Genomic DNA, 21,967 nt, shown 5'->3' with positions numbered 1-21,967 from the left:
CTGTATTTTAAAACCAGTGTTTACTCAACATCTGATAACTGAAATGTGCTCCTTTTCTTCCAAGCTAAAATCACTCCCCCCAAAAAGCTACTGTATTTTTCTGTGTATAAAACGTCCCCATGTATAAGATGACCCCTATTTTTTTTAACCCAAACGTAAGAAATTAAGTTGTTTAGCTTTTTGGGGTGGGGTGGGGGAGGTCACTTCCGCCAATTGCTCACCCGCCTGCTTGCCACAGCCACTGCCGATCACACTCCTTGCAACAGCTGCCAATTGTCTACTCACTTGCCGCCACCAACATCCCACCTGCCCACTTGTTGCAGCCACCAATCACCCGCCCAATCGCCGCTGCCAATCTCCTGCTTGCTGCTGCCATTAATCGCACATCCCCCCTCTGGATTCACTATATAAGACACCCAATTTTTGCCTATTTTTTTTTAAAGCAAAAAACACCGTCTTATACATGGAAAAGTATGGTATTCATTAACCATCTAGTCAGGACAGAAACTTATAATAACAATCAAAAGTAACGTGAAGGAGCATTTTACAGTTGATATGTAAAAGAAAGGATCGGAAACAATGAAGCACAAAATTAGGGCATTATATTTACACCATAGTAAACAGAGCAACCCAAAAAACAGGGATTCTCCACCCTTGGAGTGATAACAGAGCTCTCCCCTCTACTCCAGCTTGGTGTCCCCTGAACACCTTTTTTAAAAAAAATCTAAACATGGTGAGACATAAATAAAAGATAGAGAAAAGAAACAGAACCCATGTAGAAAGGAAAATAAAGGGGAGGGGGACCCAAACTATACTTTAAAGGTAAAGGAACCCCTGACCATTAGGTCCAGTCGTGGCTGACTCTGGAGTTGCGGCGCTCGTCTCGCTTTATTGGCCGAGGGAGCCGGCGTACAGCTTCCGGGTCATGTGGCCAGCATGACTAAACCGCTTCTGGCGAACCAGAGCAGCGCACGGAAACGCCGTTTACCTTCCCGCCAGAGCGGTACCTATTTATCTACTTGCACTTTGACGTGCTTTCGAACTGCTAGGTTGGCAGGAGCAGGGACCGAGCAACGGGGATTCGAACCACCAACCTTCTGATCAGCAAGTCCTAGGCTCTGTGGTTTAACCCACAGCGCCACCCGCGTCCCAAACTATACTTTACAAGGTTGTTATTGTACTTCACCAGATCTTCACCTATTACAGTATTTGTAAGAATGGATTCCAAATATCATTGAATTTGTCCAGGGCAAGTCTGCATTCATATGCAAGTTGTTCATATGTTGTGAGTTTGTGTAAGTCTTCAATCCAATCATAGAAGGGAGCCGCATTTTTATTTTTCCAATTATCAAAATCAGTCTTTTTGCTGTGGTAAGGGCACGGAGAGTCCATTCATATTGCCCTTTCGTAAGGTTCCAGGTGCTGGGTATATCATTCAAGAGGGTATTTTGCTCTGTAAGTGTAAGGCTGTTCCGTACAGTTCTGTTGATAGTTTCAGTTACCTTCTGCCAAAAATATTTCAGTATAGGACAATGAAAAAACATATGTCGCCTAAACACCTTGCTGAACATTTCATAGTCAATTCAAGTATCTAGCCAATGACTGCCAGTCCCTTAAAGCATCTATCAGAATTACCTATCTAGAACATAAAGCAAAAATTTATATGTCTCTAATATATATTAATCACTTTGCATTTATTCCATTTCTCAGGTTACATTCTACGTGATTTTAAGTACAACTAAAGTCAATGTCGATACCAAGGACTTGGACATTAATCTGAAATTGGAGACGTAAGATTTTAATTTTTTTTTTAAAAAAGCATTAGTTGCTTTTTCTAACGCTTGTAAATATTCTGAAATGGTTGTGACTTGTTTGTGAATGTGGCGTAATTATGACATGGAAATGGTTAGTGGTTTTAAAAACAAAACAGAAAAAACAAGTGTCCTTTTGTTTCCTTTTTGTTGCAGAACAAGCAATCAAGTTAATTTAGATCCAATTACCGCTAGTGCTAAAGTAGTTATTGAACTGCTTTTGTCACTCACAGGGTAAGTGTCTTATATTTAGCATAACAAATCAATGCTAGAGACAATCCTTTAGCGATGGCCATTAAAATGTGATGTTTCTTTTAACAATAGGGCGGCTAAGCCTGCCCAGGTGTACTTTGGAGGCAACGTCATCGGTGAAAGTGCTATGAAATCTGAGGAGGACATTGGCAGCTTAATAGAATATGAATTCAGAGTAAGTTGATATATATATGAAGGAATAGTTCTAGCACCTTCATTATACATCTTTAGGCACAAAGCGAAAACGTTCCTTTTCAACCAGGCCTTTGACTTGTTGACATCTGATGTCTTTTTAAATGTGCGTGTGTGTGTGTGTGTGTTATTCGTTTGTTGTTGTTCTTCCTTTTACAATGTATTTTGTGTTTTTTATATTGTAATGTTATCAGGGCCAGATTTAGGTTTGATGAGGCCCTAAGCTACTGAAGGTCATGGGGCCCTTTATATGTCCAGCTGTCCTTTGTCAACAACAAATTGTCGCGGTTTTTGTGTGTTGAATATATGCTATATGGTAATTTATGGACCTAATAGGTATCCAAAGCCATTTGCACATGTTGCCGTGCAACCAGTCCATGCAGAATGCAGGCACCCTATATATAGAAATGAGCAAACCAGTGATATTTTAGGGAGCAAGCTAGCAGGCGGGGCCCATTACTTACATCATAGGAACCCACACAACACAGAACACTGTTGCTGTATGTAGGTTTTATTTTATTTGTTTTTTTATCTTACGTTTTGGAAATGTACATCCAGATTTTTTTCCTTTAACTTTTTGGGGGTCTCCAAGAGAGTGGAGCCCTAAGCTATAGCTTGTTTTGCTTATACGGAAATACGGCCCTGAATGTTATGTTGGCAACTGCCCTGAGATCTGGAGATGAAGGTCGATATGCAAAAAAACAACCAATATCGATAATGTCTTGTTGCATGAGAAAATGCATGTTTGTTTTGTTTTTAATATTCTTGACAGATAATTAACTTGGGCAAGCCACTAAAAACATTTGGCACTGCTTCCTTGGACATCCTGTGGCCAAAAGAAATCAAGGGAGGCAAATGGCTGCTGTATTTGGTATCTATCAACTCCAAAGAGTTAGGAGAAGTCCAGTGCGAACCTCGGAATGAAATAAACCCTTTGGGAATTAAGGTAAATAAGCGTTGCCTGTCCGAACATTGCAGGGATTTATTGGGTGGTGATGCTGCTCTATATACTTTTGACAAGCCTGCAGAATTCAGTTCTCCTGCATAAATCCTGCTCCAACTACTCAGTTGTGTTAATCTTTTAAATCTTCTATAGCAGGGGTGGCCAACTCCCAAGAGACTGCGATCTACTTACAGAGTTAAAAATGAGCAGTGATCTACCCCATTTTGGGGGGTTCAGGTCATAGTTGCTGAGCTTTGTTTAGAGGAGCTAAAGTTGTTTAGCTTCTTTGTGGGGAGTCTGTGATCTACCACAGACGTCCCGTGATCTACCGGTAGATCATGAATCTACCTGTTGGACGTGCCTGTTCTATAGCACACTTCTTTAAAAAAAGACCCGACTGCATTTATATCCCTGTTCATTTTTATAGATGTCTCGAAGTTCAAGGACAAAACGTCAAGTCGCAGAGAAACAGACAGAGGGTGGCAAAAGCTTTTCTTTGTTTTCAGAAAGAAAATATAAGACTTTGGTAAGCATTTCCCTTAACCTGTTTCCAGCTGCTTTGTATGCCTCTCTCTCCCTTTATTTTCCAAATTAGTCCCTTTATTTTCCAAATTAGTCATCAAGTATTTATGCAGGGAGATATTAGGGATAAAGATTTTGAATTCCTGTTGAATAATTTTATTGAGTTACATGTAACACGTATTTTAAAAATAACTTGTTTTGAAATTTAAAGGATTACAGTCGCTTGTCACCTTAAAGATGACCACTTTTATCTGGACATAAATGTTTGCAGATTAGAGCCCAATTTATTAGTGGGCACTAGTCTGTGACAGTTTACGTCCTAATAAAATGATTCACAAAGTAACTGGCTTGTGTTTAACTATATAAATTCTTTATACATCATATAAACATAACTCTTTTCACATTATCTAACCGAGTCGAAGCAATAAGGACCAACATTTAGAACAGGAAATACAAATAGATCAGTTCTTATATACGTAATGTCCAAATAGAAGCTTTTGTGTTCCACGTATGTACGAATGAATCAGATGTGAACCATACTTTCCAAAGGCAGATGTGGAACATTACAAAGAAAAGATAATCTTTTGCAAGTACTGCTCCTTAAAGTTGTTACGTTTGACACTTGTATTCGCTAAGACATACGTGGAACACAAAAGATTCTATTTGGACATTACGTATATAAGAACTGATCTATTTGTATTTCCTGTTCTAAAAGCTTTCATTGTTCCTTTTGGCTGCAAAACAGCACATTTGGAAGAAACATTGGGTATTCACCTTAAAAGTATGCACTTAAAAAAAAGTTTTGCGTATTTAATGCAGGAATGTAACAAGGAGGCAAACTGTGTCACCATAAGATGCCCACTACAGGGACTGGACAGCAAAGCATCTGTTGTGTTGCGTTCAAGACTATGGAATAGCACTTTTCTAGAGGTATGCTTTGTTAACTTGTCTTAGATAGATTCCCTGTTCAGGGAAGTTTTTAATGTGTGACATTTTAATGTATTTTTAATCTTTGTTGGAAGCCGCCCAGAGTGGCTGGGGAAACCCAGCCAGATGGGCGGGGTACAAATAATTTATTATTATTATTATTTATTATTATTATTATTATTATTATTATTATTATTATTATTAGGACCACCTCTTTTTATTTGACCTAATGAAAATCTTTCTTTCTTTCTTTCTTTCTTTCTTTCCTTCTTTCTTTCTTTCTTTCTTTCCTACCCCGCTTTACCAGGAATACTCTAAAATGAGCTACCTAGACATTGTTCTTAGAGCAACCATCAGCATCGCTGCGGCAGATAACATTAAGCTGGCAAACGAAGCTACTGATGTGAGTCTGTAACATTTCTTTTGACGATGGAGGCCGTACGTTTTCGTAGGCGGGGGGGAATTCTTCCTTCGGGCACGAGGCACACAGTATGTTCAACAGGGAATATACATCAGTAAGGAATCCTCTTTCAGCCTGAGGGTGGAATTCCCTTATGGCTGATTTCCCAGGGGCCACATATGTCTGGTTGGCGGGGCCAGGGCAAAAGTGGATGGAGCCACAACTGTAAATCTCAACTTTTTACAGTGTGCTGATTTCTGCACACATGCCTGCATTCCAGGGAATTTGACCATCTGGGTCCCTTCTAACTCTACAATTCAGTGAGTCTGCAACTCAGCCCAGGCAAGCAGGAAGCACTGTTGGTAGTGCGAGGATACAATCCAGCTTGGCAAAGACACCCAAGGAGGCTGCATAGCAGGGGGAGTGAAAAGGGTGTAGCCTGGAGAGAGGGGGTGTGGATGGGGAAAGCCAGATAGAGCTACTTCCCCCCCCAAATAATATTTATTAATTTCAGTAAATAAACATAGTAAAGAAAGAAAAGATTAACAATAATAAAGACAAACAAAAAAGAAAAGAAAGAAAAAAGAAACATACAACATATTACCACTTAATTAATTAAAATTAAGTACAGTGGTGCCTCGCAAGACGAAATTAATCCGTTCCGCGAGTCCCTTCGTCTTGCGGTTTTTTCGTCTTGCGAAGCACGGCTATTAGCGGCTTAGCGGCTATTAACGGCTTAGCGGCTATTAACGGCTTAGCGGCTTTAAGAAAAAGGAAACAAACTCGCAAGAACTCGCAAGACATTTCGTCTTGCGGAGCAAGCCCATAGGGAAATTTGTCTTGCGGAACGACGCAAAAAACGGAAAACCCTTTCGTCTAGCGAGTTTTTCGTCTTGCGAGGCATTCAGCTTGCGGGGCACCACTGTACCATCCATCTTCATAAATATAGTATTTGACTTCCTCAAATCTTTTCCATCCAAATTTCTTAGTAATTATATGTAGCAGTTTTCAATATCAGTGTTTCAAAAGACCATAACACAGTCCTAATCATATTACATAGCTTTCCTTATCGTACATTTTCTTATTTATAAATTTAATTCCATTTTAATCCTAGGCCTAATTGTTTCTTTCAAGTGATTACATATCTTTAATATTACAGTATTTATTCAAGTAGTCTTTAAATTTCTTGATAGAGCTGCTTTTCAGGGCTGCATTTGCCCCCACCCCACCGAACCTAAGATTTCCCACTTTGCTGTAGACCAGGGTTTCCCAAACTGGGGTCTCCAGCCATTGTGTGGACTACAACTCCCATCACCCCTAGCTATCAGGACCCAATGGTCAGGGATGTTGGGAACTGTAGTCCAGAAACAGCTGGAGACCCAAGTTTGGGAAACCCGATTGCAGACGATACTGAGCTAGACAGCCCGATGGACTTGCTTGGGTATAAGATAGCCTTCCTACGTTCCTACTTTTAGTTGCTAGTAATAAACCATCTGAAAAACGGTTTTGATTCCATTGCTCAAAAGGATGCAGATTTTTAAAGTTCAGCACATTGTGCTATCTTCTCCACTGACATCTATGTATTTTCCCGATCTGTAGGTGCGGGTGACTGTCTTCCCTGCAAAGACGGTAGCTCTGTATAAAGGGGTGCCTTGGTGGATCATCTTAGTAGCTATTCTCGCAGGCTTGTTAATGCTTGCTCTGTTGGTATTCTTGCTATGGAAGGTGAGTTGTTTTACTAATACGCTATTTTAATATGTGCTCCACACATCATGGGGTTGTTGTTTTTTTACAGATGGAAAGATACCACCATCCACTTAGTATAGGGAAATGTCTTTCCTTTGGTTGAGATGTTAAGTGAAACAACTTGCCTAAGCAAGCAAGTAGTAGGAGTAAAAAACCAGTTTTGATGTTATAATTATTTGTGCTGAATAATACCTGGTGATAATTTTAAACTCATGTGCATTTTGTTTTTTTGTAGGATAGCATTTATCTTCATAAGATGCCAAAATAGTATTTATAATATGAAAATTAATTTTGAGACTTGTTATTAAATGAGGAAGCAATTCCTAATTTTAAAATAAATATGCATAGACATGACTCAATCTCGTTAGGATTGAACGTTGGCACTGAGGCTGTTTTTTGTTTTTTGTTTACAAAGGACAGAATTCAGAAATTAACCAAGATCATAAAGGAGACCACATGTAATGCTAAGCCAAACCATAGCTTAGCACGACCAATCAAATGTCCAGATTCCTGGAAAGAATATCATGACTGCCGTGTTCCTCTAATACTGCTCCTGCTGCACTGCTGTGAGATAAGCTATGGTTTGGCTTAGTGTTACATCTAAATCAGACCTGCGGTTTATCTCCCCCAAACCACAAGTAGCAAGCCATAGAATAAACCTTGACTACTGTTCATGGTTTATCTGCAGCATGATAAATCTTGAGTCTAGATTTGGATGCAACCAAGCCATGCCATGGCTTATTTCACCACAGCATAGTAGAAACAGAACTGGAGGAAGAACAAAGCAGCCGCAATCTTCTTCCCAAGAAACCCACAAATTTTCCTCATTCGTGCCAAGCTATGATTTGGTTTAGCTTTTTTCTGTATGAACTAAGCCAGTCTCTTTCATGATCTCGGTTCGCTTCAGAATCCTGTCCTTTGTAGATATGTAAAAATAGCCTAGCATTATGTGTGAACCAGGTCACCATCTTGAGATGTTTTTCACATATCTACATCTAAACACGCTCTGTGTGTGTATGTGTACATGAATGTGCTGCCCCTTGCATCAAAGGATAATTGATAAGGATTTCAGCTCGCTACCTAATGGACCCAATCATTCTCCGTGCGAAGCATTGTTGCCCAGATATATGGGGATTCCCATAGGACTCAATATGCCACCCTTTCCACTACCTCAGTGTGCAGGACGATGCCATGTGCCAAAAACCTTACAGGAAATGGAAGGTTCATGAACACCTCCCACAGTTCTTCCTCTCAGTGCTGTTCAGATTAGTTGAGGTCAAGGTGTTGAGTTGCCCACACAAAAAATGGGACACAGAAATTCCATCAGAAACCTTTTTATACATAGGCAAAAAAGGGGGGGGTCTTCACAGTCACTCCCTCTTTAAAACACCCGTTTGATTTCTCAGAAAAGTGAATCAGGTTTTGTTTTTTGCTAGAGAAAACAAACATTATGTGCTTTCAACAGTGTCAGCCTCATGCACGGAGCATTTATATCCGGTTCCCCGTATTTTTTAAAATTAATGTTTGCCAGCCTGCTGATAATGTATAATGTATATAACTGAAGGGTGAAAACAGCAAGTGACAATGCCAGCGATGGAAAAGTCCTACTGCAAGCAAGTCAGCTTCAAAGGTTATTGTGACATAATTGGACGGATATTTTAACATGCACATACATCTGGTTCACCTTTTTTTTCTTTTTGCTTTTCACATTAGTCCATAACATTGACTAAATGCCTTGCTTCCTTATAGTGTGGTTTCTTCAAGAGAGATAAGAAAGATCATTATGATGCCAAATATCACAAGGCTGAAATCCATGCTCAGCCATCTGATAAAGAGAGGCTTACTTCTGATGCATAGTATTGATCTACTTCTGTAATTGGTAATTGATCAGTTTTTTTTTTGAATTTGTTAGCTGCTGCGGGACATGCTTTTTGGTTGTGGTGGCTAATGACTGGAAGCTTGCTGCATCTGTTTCCATTAATTGCTGCATTTTCAAAATATCAATTTGCGCTTGCTTATGTCGTTTATAACCGTCTCTCCCTCTCTCAAAGCACGAAGACGCAAATCCTTTCGTCAATTATTTTTAACAGCTGTTTACTTGTGCGTTCTTCCTTGAAATTCTGAAGGCTTTCCGCCTAAGGATGGCAATCCAGCTTCTCAACATGTAGGCTCATGATCCAGGTGACAGATTGTCCCCATGGAGCTATGTTATTCTGCTATGAAAAAAAGGAAATGTTCTAAGGAGTCCCTGGGCTCCGTTCTTCATTGAGAAGATGGGTTCTATCAGGAGCAAACTAGACATGATGTTAAAGGCATCTGCACACTTCAATATGCAGATTGTAAAAAAATGGAAATAGCATCATCTGGAAAGAAGAGGGGATGATAGACAGATAATTTATTATGGTCAAAGACCAGCTCGCATAACACAGTAAAAACAGTGTTCATAAAGATAAAATATACAATTAGAGCAGATTGCAGCAATAGCTCATGAGTTAAAACTGAGATATAATACATACACCCGTACAACTGAGATTTGGGCTACCATAAAAATTGACCCTGAGGCACCCCAAAGGACGACTTCAGCATTTCCCTAGTAAACTATTTTATTCTAGAGGATGATCTGTGCCTACAAATCTGGGTGCAGAATCTGGCTACCAGCCAGGTCGTCTTGTGATCTTTGCCTAAGAGGAGAGAATTAAGTTTAGACTCATCTGAAAGACTGGTGAGCCTCTTCAGCAAAGGATCAGTGGTGTCTCTACGAATCTCAACATAAAGGTAAAGGTAAAGGTAAAGGTACCCCTGCCCATACGGGCCAGTCTTGACAGACTCTGGGGTTGTGCGCCCATCTCACTTAAGAGGCCGGGGGCCAGCGCTGTCCGGAGACACTTCCGGGTCACGTGGCCAGCGTGACAAAGCTGCATCTGGCGAGCCAGCGCAGCACACACGGAAACGCCGTTTACCTTCCCGCCAGTAAGCGGTCCCTATTTATCTACTTGCACCTGGGGGTGCTTTCGAACTGCTAGGTTGGCAGGCGCTGGGACCGAGCAACGGGAGCGCACCCCGCCACGGGGATTCGAACCGCCGACCTTTCGATCGGCAAGCCCTAGGCGCTGAGGCTTTTACCCACAGCGCCACCCGTGGAGCACCTCAACATAAAAAGGACACCTAAAAAAATGTTCGGGGCTTCCTATTTCCCATAATGAAGAGGGGATGATAATTGTCAGGATCCCTCCGTTCTCCGAAGTTGCTGTTCACCTTGGGAGGAAATCTCTTGCTGTGATTCCTGCACCCACCCTGGCCAAAGCAAATGCGAGCTCCAGAAGAGGGATTTTCCGCAGCAAAGGAGGAATTGGTTAAATTACCCCTCCCCACATGCCTCAGTCCCAATAATGATCAGTCCTAGCCCTATGGCTGATGCTATATATTATTTTTAATACCTTCACATTAAACTAAATGCAAAAGTTGAATGTTCTATATAGTTTGGCCCAGTGGCAAGCTTTCCCGAAGGCCACCTTGGCCAACCACAATGGATCTTTCTCAGCAATATGCAATAGAGGTTTGGATGTGTCCTAGACTGAACTCTGGATCCACATGGACCTATGAGGATTTGACCTCCTGCCCCATGTTAATGCGTGTGGATCCTAGGACATGTCTGAGAATCCTCTGCAAGGTGCTGGGATTCTGTAGCTGCCTTAGAGGTAAACTGCTGTGGGAAGGGAAATTGTGGAGCCAAGCTGCCATTCATTGGCAAACAGCGAGGAGCTAGGTAACTCCAGCTCGCTCACCTAGATATAGGAACATTTTCAGATGTGAGACTTGGACAGCCTTGGAACCTCCTGTGCTGTTTTGTTCGAATGTGAGTTGATAGCATGAGAGAGAAAGCATGAGAGACCTGAATAGAAATGAGCACCCATCCCAACTTTAGCTTTCCCACTGAAACATGAAGCAAGAAGCTCTAAGCCTGTGTGTGTGTGAAAATGGTTTTCTTCCACTGACTGCGGTGCAAGTTTTCATATAGGTAGTTATTGAAACTATTAGAGGTGGTTCGTTTAAACCTGCCTGTGGGTTCTTTCAACATTAAAAACAATCGCCACTATGGCATTAGCATTTTAAGGTTTTACTTCCCCAATCCATCACATAGTTAAAGCTGCAATCCTGGACCCATTTACCTGGGAGAATGCTCTGCTGAACTGAGTGGGACTTTAATCTGAGTAGACATGTATATGATTGTGGTGTGTGTGTGCGTGCGTGCGTGTGTGTGCATCTGGACTGTGGGCTGTGATTGCAGTCCACAACAATTAAATCAATGTGAGATTTGACATAGGCTTCAATATAGCATGAGCCATACCATATATAGATTGTAGGATTCCACATATGTTTTGCTCCTGCGCTCAGAAGTTCAATAGCTCTATTAACCACTAATGCATGCCGAAAGCCTTTATTGCTGGTACTGCTTTTTCTCGTAAAGGGCTGTTCTCAATTTGTCAATTTCTGTGGGAAGTTTATGGTAAATTTTGAACTTCTGTTTTCTATCCTTAAATATGCATTTCTCCTCTGAAGCTTGCCTTCTGCATGATGCCATGTGCTGCTGCGAAACCTGAAGTCATATTTAAGTAAATATTATATTCTGTTTGCTGGATTGCCGGGACAACCACTTTGATCTTTAATGAGCAAAAGCATTACCTCTAAAAGAAGCTGAAATGAGTCATTTGTCAGACAAAACGAGCATTTATCTTAGGTTCTGAGTCTGTTGAACAATCTCAAGACTCAGGCACTGAGGGGCGGATTCAGAGGCCTATGAGCTTCTAATCTGGTGCCCATTTGCCATGAGTGAAAAACCGGAGGCAAGATAATGCCTGCGGATGTTTGTGCTAATTCCCTGTATCCATTGGTGGTCTTCAGATCTCGTGAGATTTGCAGAAACCAATCAGAAGCACCATTAAGCAGAACATTCAACATGCTGAACAGTGAGATCCCCAGCCAAGCTCAGCTTGAGAGACTAGAGAAAAAGGCCCTTCCTGTGTGGCATGCACTCTCAAGACCGACAGGTCCCAAAGTTCCTGCAGGCATTTCTCATATACGTAGGTGAGAGGAACCAGCAGGGCCTGTCATTAGAAAAACAGGACATCTCAAGGACATTGAGATCCCAGGGAAATTGGTGATGAGATTTACAGGGCCATGGGAGTAAACAAGTTAGGCTTCTGGCCTCCAGAGTGCATACCCTGTTTCCCCGAAAATAAGACAGTGTCTTATATTAATTTTTGCTCCCAAAGATGCGCTAGGTCTTATTTTCAGGGGATGTCTTGTTTTTCCATGAAGAAGAATACGGTACATGTTGAGCAACAACAAAAAAAGGAAATTTATTACCTGTACAGTGGTACCTCGGGTTAAGAACTTAATTCGTTCCAGAGGTCCGTTCTTAACCTGAAACTGTTCTTAACCTGAAGCACCACTTTAGCTAATAGGGCCTCCCGCAGCCGCCGCACTGCCGGAGCACGATTTCTGTTCTCACCCTGAAGCGAAGTTCTTAACCCGAGGTACTATTTCTGGGTTAGCAGAGTCTGTAACCTGAAGCGTATGTAACCCGAGGTACCACTGTATACTGTACAACGCCTTATGGTAGCTTCGGGGGCCTTATATTCCGGGGTGGCCTTATATTACAGTGAGAGGCAAAACTAGAAGTCGGTCTTATTTTTGGGCGATGTCTTACTTTCGAGGAAACAGGGTAGAATAAGCAAGGCTACCCCCCCCTCCCCGCAGTGATGGAGAACAGTGCCTACAGGGCATTCCTCTCTTGTGTATTATTAATTATTTGTCTCTTGTGTATAATCAACGCATGCCGTACTGTCTTGTCTGGCGGCTGCAAGTAGAAATCGGGCAGCTGGGGGCGAGAGTCAGCATTCATACCAAGCTAGGAGGGAAGGCACTGGGAAATAGCAAGGCTGAACAGCCTCACTCTTCCACCGAGTAGGATGTAGCTATGAGGCAGTCAAGTGGGGAGAGGTGCTTTCCACTTCTGGTTGCCCCCAGCCTTCTGTGAAGTGAGAAGGCCGATCCCTTCTCTCCCTCCCAAAGTTCTTTAGAAAAGTGGGGAGCCTTGCACAAGGGAAGTTTTCACTGCTGGATGCCATTCGACCTGGTCTTCATCCCCTTACTTCATCCCTTGTGAATCCTCAGTTTGTGCTAGAGCAGGCATAGGCAAACTCGGCCCTCCAGATGTTTTGGGACTACAACTCCCATCATCCCTAGCTAACAGGACCAGTGGTCAAGGATGATGGGAGTTGTAGTCCCAAAACATCTGGAGGGCCGAGTTTGCCTGTGCTAGAGAGTTGGGTTTTTGTTTTTTAGAGGGGAGGGGAAGAGTTAGGTTTCTGCCTTTCTATCCAAACTGGCACAAAGTGAGGTGCCATTCCCGATTCTGCCCACCTCACCCCCGAGTTCTGATATGCAGAACTTGAAATCAATATTTTGCTCTGTTTGTCACTTAAGAAATTCCTCACCGCCACCAGAGACCATATTTGTGAGACCTTGGCTCTACAGGGAACTGTTTTCATAGTTTACTAATATAGGATTATTAATCCAGAATCCACAAACTCAACTTTTATATTGACAACATACAGAGTATAACTATGTTGGCTCAACTTTTTTTCTTTTTTTAAAAAAAAGTATTATTTTTATAAGGTAGATTTGAGATTAATGGAAGTGATTTCTATTTACCTGCTTGGATTGCGCTCTTTGCCGACTTCTGCTGCTGCTGCTATATTTGGGGTGCTGCATTTTGCCTGTTCTCTTTAAAGGAAGGCTTGTCTGTGTTCTGCCGGCGCAAAGACGTAACCGCACATCTAACTCCTGTCTTGGATTTCCTTCCCCTATAGTGTGGGTTCTTCCAGCGTTCCAGGTACGATGACAGCGTCCCACGCTACCACGCTGTAAGAATTCGGAAAGAGGAGAGGCAGATCAAAGAAGGAAAAACTAAAGAGAATTATGCAAAAAAACAGTGGATCACGAAATGGGATGAAAACGAAAGTTATTCCTAGGGATCACCCCTGAACTGAAGGCTCATTAAAAAAAAAAAGTGTATTTGACTCACATGATGGAAGGTTGGAAGTCCTATGTAGAGAAACAGCTGCCTTAAAAAAAATATTGTTACTTCTAAACGAAAGCATTTTTTTGTTTTACAGACCTAACTTTGAAGACTGCTTAAACCAATCTACATGCCTTATCTAAAATGTCCAATGTTCAAAAGCCATTTCAGTTTTAATCGAAATTATCAGGCAGGAAAGGAAGAGGGGAGAGAGTCTGTAGAGGGAAAATAATCTCAGGCTGCTTTGTCTTGGTCTGGAATGGTTGAGCCAATTGTGTGGGAGAGGCGATTGTCCATACGCTAAATAGAGATGAAGTAACCTGAGATATGTGGCTTATTAGAACTCTCCTGTGAGAATTTGAAGTTTGCATTAGTTCGAACTGCATGTTCGGTCCTGTCTCAACCTGGCTAACCTTCTTGCCCTGTTTTCTTGCATACCTGAGCAGCTAACCTATGAAAGATACTATGATCATTTCCCTAAACATGGGTGCTCTTTAACATTTCAGTTCAATGGTCTTTTGTTATTTAAATCTGTGTCTTGGTGGGAGGGGATATCGCCTTGCATGGAACACAACGTCACTTTTTTTGTGAGGAGAGTCCAGCCACACAACACTAAACAGACACATATACGGTATAAGACTTGAGTGTGACAGATTGGCATTGCCTACCTCTCCCATTTGTGGTTGCAACTTCCCAGTGGTAGCAAGCCAAGCATTAACTTTGGAACATGCTTTATATTTCCTGGTTTTTAGGGGCATCCCAGCCCCTCAAAAAACCTGGAAGATACTCTCCCTTGCTCTCATGCATATGGAAGCTGGTTGTAAGTATTCACTTGCGAGAGACACTCTGCAAATGGTCGCAAGTTTATTCCTTCCCATTTCTAGGATTAAGCCATGGCACTGAAAATAGGTTGTAAACTTTGATGGGAGTCTGCTAAAATCAAACCTTTCACTTTGCCCATGTAAGTAAAGTAACGGGTTCTTTCATTTGGGGGGGAATGTATGGCTTGGATTTTGAAAGGCTTTTTTTTGTTTTCATTTTGTAAAAAAAAACCCCCCGCATGCAACAGAAGCAAACGTTTCCCGACATTTTGTCAAGCTTTCGTACATTTGGTTGGTTGTTGGGTTTATTTGTTTTTTGTTTCTGCCAATACATATTTATGTGTTCTTGTACAAAAAGAAGTAGGCATTCAAGAACCGATGCAAATTGGTGTGGCTAAATTTCTAAAGGAGAGGTGAAACTTAGCTTTGTGTGGAAGTCATATTCATGCAAAAGCCATTCCTTCTGTCTATGAATATATGGAGAATAGGGGATGTTTCTCAGTAGTGAGAACATGGCGCTTTGCATGCGCTTAAATAGGGTTGCCACATTACCCAAAGCTGGGGTTTTTTAAGCGTTTCTTTAAAAAAAAAAAAAAAAGCCCTCCTTGCCATATGTCCAGGTTTTCCCGATTCATTTTGCCACTTCAGGAAAAATCCACCCTGACTCCATTTTGCAACCCAATTCCCGCATGTGTCCACGGAAAACCCGGACATATGGTAGCCCTAATTTAAAGGCACTCCTTCCTTTAACTACTGTACTGATCCTACTGTGGCAAAGGGAGGGGAGTTTTAAAATTACTGCCCTGCCACCCGAAAAATCACCACCCACCAACATGCATAGCGGCATTGACATGTGTACGTCAGGTAATTTTGAAATCTCCAACAGTGCAATCGTATACACGTCTACTCAGGAGCAGGTCCTGTTGAGTTCCATGGGTCTTACTCCTAAATAAGCATCTATACGATTGCACCCTAAATCTGCTAATTCCTTGTCCTAACTCTTGTGCGCAGCCATGGTAGCCAGCATTATCTTAAAATGTGCAATAGGCCATCTATCAATCATGCTTTTTAAAGATCAGTTTGTGTGCCCCTGTTGCTCACACCAAATATACACAGGTTTGTTTTTCAAAGCTTGAATATTAGTTGTACTTTTTGTATATACTGTAAGTCATTCCTATATATTTATTTTTACCATAAATCTTTGTCTTTGACTAACTGTTAAGCCAAAGATTTTCTTTTTTTTAATGAACTTTAAATATAGTGAGCAATAGTGTGTAAGAGTTCAGGGTTTAAGACCGAACACTTTCCACCAGATGTGCCAATTCTTAAACCTTTGGATACCAACGACTAAAACATTCTTGTAAAATCCTTCTTTATACATATTTCTGATTGTGTAATAGAGGAAGTATTGTATCTTCTGAATAATTTGTGCACTAATGCACTGCAGATGTTTTATCTATAGAAGTTTTATATGACTAACTTATGTGGCAAGTGTTCCATGGGTGGGTGGGGGGACGAGGGGGGAGGTTTTCTAACTCTGTATTTCTGTATTTGCAACAAGATCAACTACTGCAAATGTTATCGCACTTGAAACAAAGGATAAGCTACGAATAAATTTAACTATGGATCTTCACCGGTCCAATTTAAGACTACTGACTAAATGTCCTAAATACCTAAATTTTGATTTTAAGAATAGTTCCATACAGTTTGATACTTGTGATTGTAACCAAGGTATTTGCTGTTGGTTTTTTTTAAGCTACATCTCTATATATTACAAAAGCCCTCATTGGTACTGATTAAGCAAGGATCATAAATGTGCTGTAACATTTACTATATATGAAATATCAACAGAAGCTTTAATATGTGCAGATAGTTTGAGATTGGGTGAAAACTATGCAAACCTTTAAATATCTATCGTCAGGAACCAGACTCTATATGCCTTACAGTTACACTACAAAAAAATAAAATAAAAATAAAGCGCTAGCTGCTGGTGATTATTGTCCTTTCCAAGGCTGTCAAGTTCAACTTCTTTCATTCCACCTTGATCTGGGATCAGTCAGTCAGTAGAGCATGAAACCCTTAACCTCTAGAGTCGTGGGTTCAAGACCATGTTGGGCAAAAGATTCCAGTGTGGTGTAGTGGTTAAGAGCAGTAGACTCGTAATTTGGTGAACCGGGTTCGCTTCCCCACTCCTCCACATGCAACTGCTGGGTGACCTTGGGCCAGTCACACTTCTCTGAAGTCTCTCAGCCCCACTTACCTCACAGAGTGTTTGTTGTGGGGGAGGAAGGGAAAAGGAGAATGTTCACCGCTTTGAGACTCCTTCGGGTAGTGATAAAGCAGGATATCAAATCCAAACTCTTCTTCTTCCTGCACCATTGCAGGGAGTTGGGCAAAATGAATCTATTTTCCAACTCAAGGCTTCATAGAATCAGTCTTCGGACAAACCAAAAAAAAAAAAGAAATAAAACTCTGACCACGCAGTTTATATAAAAAAGTATTATTTCCCCCCCCCAAAAAGTCTTTTTAAAAAATTAAATATTTAAACTTATTATTGCCAAACCTCATTTACCAACTCCAGTGCCTCGCAACGTATTCCACCAAATACTGCTGCTTTGTCTCAGCTAAACAGGGTCTCTTACAAGAGCCTCGTAGCAGCACTTCTTAAATCATTATCGTTCAGAATCCCACAGCTATGGGCTTTGAAACTTGAAAAGGCAGAACTTTAAAACACTACTGCATCTTCTCATTAAAAAAAAAAAAAAATTCTGGTGCCTTGTCAAAAAAGGGGGGCAAATCCATAGGCAATGCTAAATTAGGGCTGGTCTTTATTATAAAGTGTCATCTCAAGTCACGTCACTGGTATATATATTCATTTTAGACATTGTCGCTAACATCAAATGTTAAATCATGGCTAAAAATCACCTGTGGATATTTGTATAAAAAGTGTGAAATAAATTTTGTATGAAAAGCTCTTTCTGTGGTGGTGTATTGTGTACAACTTACACATTTTTTATTTCTGCAAACATGTAACCCATATTAAGTCTGGTTAGGGCCACTCCATACAGTATACAGCAGAAAACACAAAATCAAAACAGCTAAATTAAAAACAAACAAACTTGAGATTCAAATTATAAAATGCTTGGCATAGCAAAAGATATGCTGTTCTCTAACCAGGGTATTTATGACTGTAGAGGCAAATCAAGAAAACCTATTAGTTTCAGACTCAGATTTAAACCGATTCCACCACTAAAACAATCTAAAGGTAATTCCTCCAATGAAGGATAAGATTGAGGAATCCTTAGTATACTATAGAAAACTATACCTTTCCTGTATTAAATATAATTCAATTTATAGATTATATAATTTAGGCTGCAATCCTGTTCAGACTTACTTGGGAGTAAGTCCCATTGAACATACTTGCTCTTGAGTAACAGTGAACAGGATTTTCACTGTCAGCAATTCTTAACAAAACATACAGAATTGTCACAAAAAAAGGATGTTGGACGCATGAGTTACTATGTTATACAACGTGCTATACAATCAAAATAGAATAAGGGGCCAGGCCAAGATAATTACACCAACAAATTTTCTAAAGTGTTTAAAGTACAGTTTATTCCCAGATTAACTTTTATAATTTTCATACTGTATAGAAAGGAAGACATTTCCAGTATGCTCAGGGAAACAATACAAATTATACTATGACCCTGGAAAGAAATAAGTGGGGATGCGCAGTGTTGAATGTGGACCACAAAATTCTACCCTCAGTATTAGCAGAACGATTAAAACCATGGACTTTTTTACGCACAGAGATCAGTTAAATGTTTAAAACAACCATCAGCTGAGAGAAAATGAGGGAAATTAGTGTTGCTTCTTTGGCTGATCGACGGTAAGCTGTTGATGCAGAAAAGGCTTTTAATACAGCAGAGAGGCGTTTTTATGAGGGAAGCTTTTGAGGCAACACTGCATGGGACCAGTTCTGAGAGCCTGGGTAGATTACATAGGGCCACTTTGTTTAGGATTCTGAAAAATGCTAAATTTCACAGCTCGGGGGAGGGGAGGGAGGTAAGGTAAGGTTGCCCATTTTCTCATTGGAAGGAAGTCTTAGCAAATTTAGCCTCAACATAATGCAATGGATGAACATTGCCAAAAAATTGTGTGAAATCAAACACTTTGGGAAAAGATAGAATGAATAATTCAGGGAATAAAGGTAAAGGTAAAGGGACCCCTGACCATTAGGTCCAGTCGTGACCGACTGGAGTTGTAGCGCTCATCTCGCCTTACTGGCTGAGGGAGCTTCCGGGTCATGTGGCCAGCATGACTAAGCCGCTTCTGGTGAACCAGAGCAGCGCATGGAAACGCCGTTTACCTTCCCGCCAGAGTGGTACCTATTTATCTACTTGCACTGGCATGCTTTCGAACTGCTAGGTTGGCAAGAGCAGGGACCGAGCAACGGGAACTCACCCAGTCACGGGGATTCGAACCGCCGACCATCTGATCAGCAAGTCCTAGGCTCTGTGGTTTAACTCACAGCGCCACCCGCGTCCCAGTTCAGGGAATACTTTGTGACTATTTTACCAGAATCAACAAGCTTGATTATTAAATATTTTCAGGAATGCAGCAAATAAGGACAATAAGGGGTGGGAGGGCAGGAACAAAGCTTTGCAAAAAAATACTTTTTTGGAAATTGTTGTCGGGGGAGGGGGGAGCCTGGTATTTGATGGTCATGTCAGAACTGACACAAATTTAAAAGCGCAGGCAAGTCATGGAGCTCTGAAGAACACCTTGGGATTAAAAAATACACCCATGTATTTTGGAATTATAAATATCCTCAGGAACATGCCTGACTGGAAATCCTGCCAGTGTTGGCTGATTATTTCCAAAAGCCCTTGTTTATACTTACAATCTATTCATTTATAATTTGCAGGGATTTCCTGTATTTAGAACTCGGTCACTTCAATTCAACTTTTAAACATTGCTTTTGTATGTTCTTTTGTACATTTCTGTTTTCTTACAAGTAAAATGTTTTTTTAAGTCCTGCTTAAAAAAAAAAGGAACCTCATTACACAGTTTCAGTGGAACATTTTTAATTTATTTTTTGGTAAAGACAGGCATGGCTAGGCTGTTAGACACACCGCTATTAAGGGCCCCTCATTTTCAAAGAATTGTGTTAAGGATTACGAAACTTAATCCTATAGATGTACATGTGAAAAAGTTTCACTAATGACAGATCAGGTCCCATGTTGTCATTATACCATTGCATTTGGGAGTTCCAGCCAGTTACACAGCTATGCATAATATACTTATTAAGTTAGCATGAATAAAAAAACAAACAGATTTTACATGTCCACAATACAGTGGTACCTTGAGTTAAGTACTTAATTCGTTCAGGAGGTCCGTTCTTAACCTGAAACTGTTCTTAACCTGAAGCACCACTTTAGATAATGGGGCCGCTGCGCCGCCGGAGCACGATTTCTGTTCTCATCCTGAAGCAAAGTTCTTAACCCAAGGTACTATTTCTGGGTTAGCGGAGTCTGTAACCTGAAGCGTATGTAACCCGAGGTATCAATGTATAGGAAGCAATTCCGTCACGCTGATTCTACATTTGACAGTTCAGGCAGGTCTCTTCAGCAACCAATAAATGGAAGTGGTGTTTGAGAATCAGCAGCCACTACCAAAGGGAGGAACCAACACACAAATTCATGAAAATGGTAGTTATGCAGTAAGGTGTGAGTCTACTGCACTGCAGAAAACTAAGGCCTTTTCACAGAATGTGTATGTATTGACTATGTAGTACTCAGTGTAGTGGATGGGGGGGGGAAGTACTCAGTAAAACATGCATTATGTTTACTAATAACTAAGATACTGACCGAGGGACGCAGGTGGCGCTGTGGGTAAAAGCCTCAGTGCCTAGGGCTTGCCGATCGAAAGGTCGGCGGTTCGAATCCCCGCAGCGGGGTGCGCTCCCGTTGCTCGGTCCCAGCGCCTGCCAACCTAGCAGTTTGAAAGCACCCCCGGGTGCAAGTAGATAAATAGGGACCGCTTACTGGCGGGAAGGTAAATGGCGTTTCCGTGTGCGGCTCTGGCTCACCAGAGCAGCGATGTCATGCTGGCCACGTGACCCGGAAGTGTCTCTGGACAGCGCTGGCCCCCAGCCTCTTGAGTGAGATGGGCGCACAACCCCAGAGTCTGTCAAGACTGGCCCGTACGGGCAGGGGTACCTTTACCTTTAAGATACTGACCAGGTTGGGAAAGTAATCAAAAAAGCAGACTTCAATGGAATAAACCATCCTGAAAGAATAGTCTCTACTACTCAAAATTAATCTTACAATACAATCCTACTCTGCTGAGAAGCGATGTCTAGTGAGAAGTAAATCCAACTGGACTTGCTCTCCGATGTGTATAGGGATGCATCTTTAATAATATGCTATAGATTCCAATTCGAACCGCTGCAAAAGGGTGAGCTCCCGTTGCTCTGTCCCAGCTTCTGACAACCTAGCAGTTCGAAAGCATGCCAGTGCAAGTAGATAAATAGGTACTGCTGCAGCGGGAAGGTAAACAGTGTTTCTGTGCGCTCTGGTTTCTGCCACGGTGTCCCGTTGTGCCAGAAGCGGTTTAGTCATGCTGGCCACATGACCCGGAAAGCTGTCTGTGGACAAACGCCGGCTCCCTTGGCCTGAAAGTGAGATGAGCGCCGCAACCCCATAGTCACCTTTGACTGGACTTAACCTTTTTTTACCTTATAGATTCCAATCCTGTCTGCCAGAACCGATTGCTCTAATTAGCGTAGTCAAATCCAAAAGACAAGGCTCCCATAACTGTAAGAGTTAGTGTAAAAAAGGCAGTATCTTCTATATTTTCTTTTGCATTGCCTTTTATGTAACTGATAACAATTCATTAGCACTGTTCTGTTTTGCATCTGGTCACCCTACTGCTAACAGTCCTCACCAAGTTCTCTTTTTAATCATAATCATGTTTATGCAGCAGTCGCAATGAATTCAGTGGGCCTTACTCTGTAGTAAGTAGACACATAAATACACCCTAATATAGGCCCACCTTGAGCAGAACCTTCCAGAGCAGCAGCCAAAAGCTGTTTTCATGTGGGAACTGGGTGTGTGAGAGTCTATTTATGATGCTATCTCCCACCCCCTCGACTGACACATCTTTAAATAGCTGCAGGCCAACAAATGGGAAAGTTAAAACTTTAAAAAAAATAAATAAATGCAGTGGTGAGAAAAACCTTATTCATGATTTTTAGCAGACAAAAAA

The 21,967-nt window shown here is 41.3% G+C and overlaps 1 protein-coding gene across 3 annotated transcripts in view; it reads left to right on the top strand.

The window, feature by feature from the left end:
* ITGA6 (integrin subunit alpha 6) overlaps nt 1–15,270 on the top strand; it is a 65,008-nt gene extending 49,738 nt beyond the window's left edge. For 2 of the 3 annotated variants that reach the window (XM_053359511.1, XM_053359496.1), the window contains 9 exons: nt 1,711–1,790; nt 1,968–2,045; nt 2,136–2,238; nt 3,028–3,201; nt 3,626–3,724; nt 4,540–4,650; nt 4,955–5,050; nt 6,647–6,772; nt 13,669–15,270. In XM_053359511.1, the coding sequence (XP_053215486.1) occupies nt 1,711–1,790; nt 1,968–2,045; nt 2,136–2,238; nt 3,028–3,201; nt 3,626–3,724; nt 4,540–4,650; nt 4,955–5,050; nt 6,647–6,772; nt 13,669–13,830 (1,029 nt within the window). In that variant the 3' untranslated portion in view covers nt 13,831–15,270. Of the gene's footprint in view, nt 1–1,710; nt 1,791–1,967; nt 2,046–2,135; nt 2,239–3,027; nt 3,202–3,625; nt 3,725–4,539; nt 4,651–4,954; nt 5,051–6,646; nt 6,773–8,542; nt 8,673–13,668 lie in introns of all 3 variants that reach the window. The other variant, XM_053359503.1, reaches the window with a different exon arrangement.
* The last annotated feature ends 6,697 nt before the right edge of the window (nt 15,271–21,967 follow it).

This window comes from Podarcis raffonei, chromosome 1 (assembly GCF_027172205.1).
Source record: "Podarcis raffonei isolate rPodRaf1 chromosome 1, rPodRaf1.pri, whole genome shotgun sequence".
NCBI classification, from domain to species: Eukaryota; Metazoa; Chordata; class Lepidosauria; order Squamata; family Lacertidae; genus Podarcis; species Podarcis raffonei.
Note: the sequence above shows the minus strand (reverse complement) of the source record. Positions and strands in the feature narration are given on the sequence as shown.